The following is a 2,343-nucleotide window of genomic DNA, read 5'->3' on the forward strand; positions in this document are numbered from 1 at the left end:
ACTACCAACTCATCAAGTCCGCCGCCTCACCTCCTTCATGGTTCCCGGTAAACCCTAAACCCTAAGCCCTAAACCCTAAAACCCTAAACCCTTAACCCTAAACCTTAGCCGCCTCAACTCCTTCATGGTTCCCGGTAAACCCTAAACCCTAAAACCTAAAACCCTAAACCCTAAACCCTAAACCCTAAACCTTAGCCGTCCTAAAACCTAAAACCCTAAACCCTAAAATCCTAAACCCTAAACCTTAGCCACCTCAGCTCCTTCATGGTTCCCGGTAAACCCTAAACCCTAAACCCTAGGGGTTTTTGTATATATCTTTTTAAAAGATATATATAAGTGTATATACCCCCTCTAAACTCATCTGCTTGTGGTGGCTTAGTTTTCTGTCTTTGTTTGTTTAGAGAAGCATAAAACCATTAAAAGATATTTGCTGAAGGACCCCACAGGCAGCATTCTAGAAGAAAAGTTAAAAGGGATTGAGACCCCTGCGCCCCCGATGCAGTGTATACCCGAGTTTGTTATGGTGAGAACAGCAGCAGCAGCAGCAGCAGCAGCAACAGCAGCACTGCACGCAGCAACGCTAGCAGCAGCAGCAGCAGCAGCAACGGGTAGTGGTAGCTGAGATTGATAGAGAGAAGCAGCAGCAAACCCTCCTCCACTGAGAAGAAGAAGACATAAGCATGCTTTTCCTGTTTTCGCTGCTGCTGCTTCTTCTGCTGCTACTCCTGTCTCCTGCCACTCTCTCTGCTGCCGCTGCTGCTGCTGCTGCTGCTGCTGCTTGTGGCAGATTGGGCCCGTAGTGGAGCACCGGCCTCTGCACATGCCGAGTTTGTTGAAGAAGTTGGGTCGCAACTGGCCTTTCGTTGATGCAGAGGAAAAGGTAAGCAGCTTATGCATGCATGCATGCATGCATGCATGCATGCGTAGAGAAGGAGAGCGCTGCATGCATGCATGCATGCATGCAGCGCTCTCCTTCTCTATGCTGCTGCTGTTGCTGCTTCTGCTGCTGCTGCTGCTGTGTCTGTCTATGTAGTCTCTCTGCCTCTTTCGTCTCTATAAGGAGTGCTGTTTATTGTATAGTATATTTCTTTGTTGCTGCTGCTCCAGCACCTCCTGGGTATGTATGGAGACACCTCGTTGAAGAGGAGACAGACAGAGTTTTTGTGATTGTTTATACGGGCATCATCTTGTTCTGCTGTCTCTCTTTTATTTTCTGCTCTTTGTCTTCACTCGCTTTTACGCCTGCTGCTCTTTATTTCTGCTGCGTTTACTGTCTCCTTTGCTGCTCCTCTCTAACTGTCTCCTTGTCTCCTTGCGGTGTCTCTTCAGACATATATCTTGCCGCCTTACGTCAGTGCAGATATATCCCCTCAAGATGAGCATAGGCCCCTTCAGATGTCTCCTTTGGATTCGGTGCTGCCCGACCCCACAGGATCCGATCCCACGGGATCCGATCCCACGGGATCCGATCCCAGCAAGCCTTTAAGCATCAGCATCATGTACCAGCCCGTGGGTAAGGCCTCTCTTGCTATTTTCTTTGCTGAACAGGAGACAGACAACAACAATAGATTAAAGGAGACACAAACAGAAGCGACAGGCAGCAACTGTCTCTTGTACTCTCTCCGGTGTCTCTCCTCCTCTCCCTTCCTCGCCTAACCCAAGTGTCTCCTTCAAAGAGCCCCGTGCACTGCTACTGCTGTGCTGCTGCTGCTGCTGCTGCTGTTGCTGCTGCTGCTGCAGGGTTTGCTTACTGGTATCTGCAGCAGATGCTTGCGGGTAGCTTTGCGCTGCTGGAGGAGACATACGGGTTTGATTCGTATGATACAAATTCTTTGAAGATGACAGCAGCAGCAGCAGCAAAGAAGAACTCTTTTATGGTGTTAGTTTTTGTTTTCTTCTTCTCCCTCGCTCATTGCTTCTTAGAGTTGATGGCTTTGCAAGCAGACCTCGCCTTCTGGAGGAGACAAACAGATCCCAGCGGATTCTTCTCAGTAAGCATACAAACTGTCTCCTTTTTATTCTGTCTCCTTTTAACTCTCCTTCCTTATTCTGTCTCCTTTTATTTCTGTCTCCTTTTATTTCTGTCTCCTTTTATACTCTGTCTCCTTTTTATTCTGTCTCCTTTTTATTCTCCCTGCGTATTCTGTCTCCTTTTATATTCTGTCTCCTCCTCATTCTGTCTCCTTTTATATTCTGTCTTTTTCAATCTGTCTCCTTTTTATTCTGTCTCCTTTTTATTCTGTCTCCTTTGATATTATGTTTCCTTTTACCTTAACGTGTCTCTTTTCTGAGCCGTCTCCTCTTGGAATACACACATATATATATATATATATATATATATAT

General features: G+C 46.6%; 1 protein-coding gene across 1 annotated transcript in view; it reads left to right on the forward strand.

Annotated features, from left to right (window-relative positions):
- Positions 1–264: 264 nt before the first annotated feature.
- Positions 265–2,343, forward strand: part of EAH_00028710 (Cleft lip and palate transmembrane protein 1, putative) — a gene marked incomplete at both ends in the record, with an annotated part of 3,875 nt that continues 1,796 nt past the window's right edge. The window contains 5 exons of the mRNA XM_013396285.1: positions 265–274; positions 402–523; positions 788–880; positions 1,330–1,513; positions 1,741–1,991. Coding sequence (XP_013251739.1) covers positions 265–274; positions 402–523; positions 788–880; positions 1,330–1,513; positions 1,741–1,991 — 660 coding nt within the window. The remainder of the gene's footprint in view (positions 275–401; positions 524–787; positions 881–1,329; positions 1,514–1,740; positions 1,992–2,343) is intronic.

This window comes from Eimeria acervulina, genomic scaffold, assembly GCF_000499425.1.
Source record: "Eimeria acervulina Houghton genomic scaffold, Eah_scaff254, whole genome shotgun sequence".
NCBI lineage: Eukaryota > Apicomplexa > Conoidasida > Eucoccidiorida > Eimeriidae > Eimeria > Eimeria acervulina.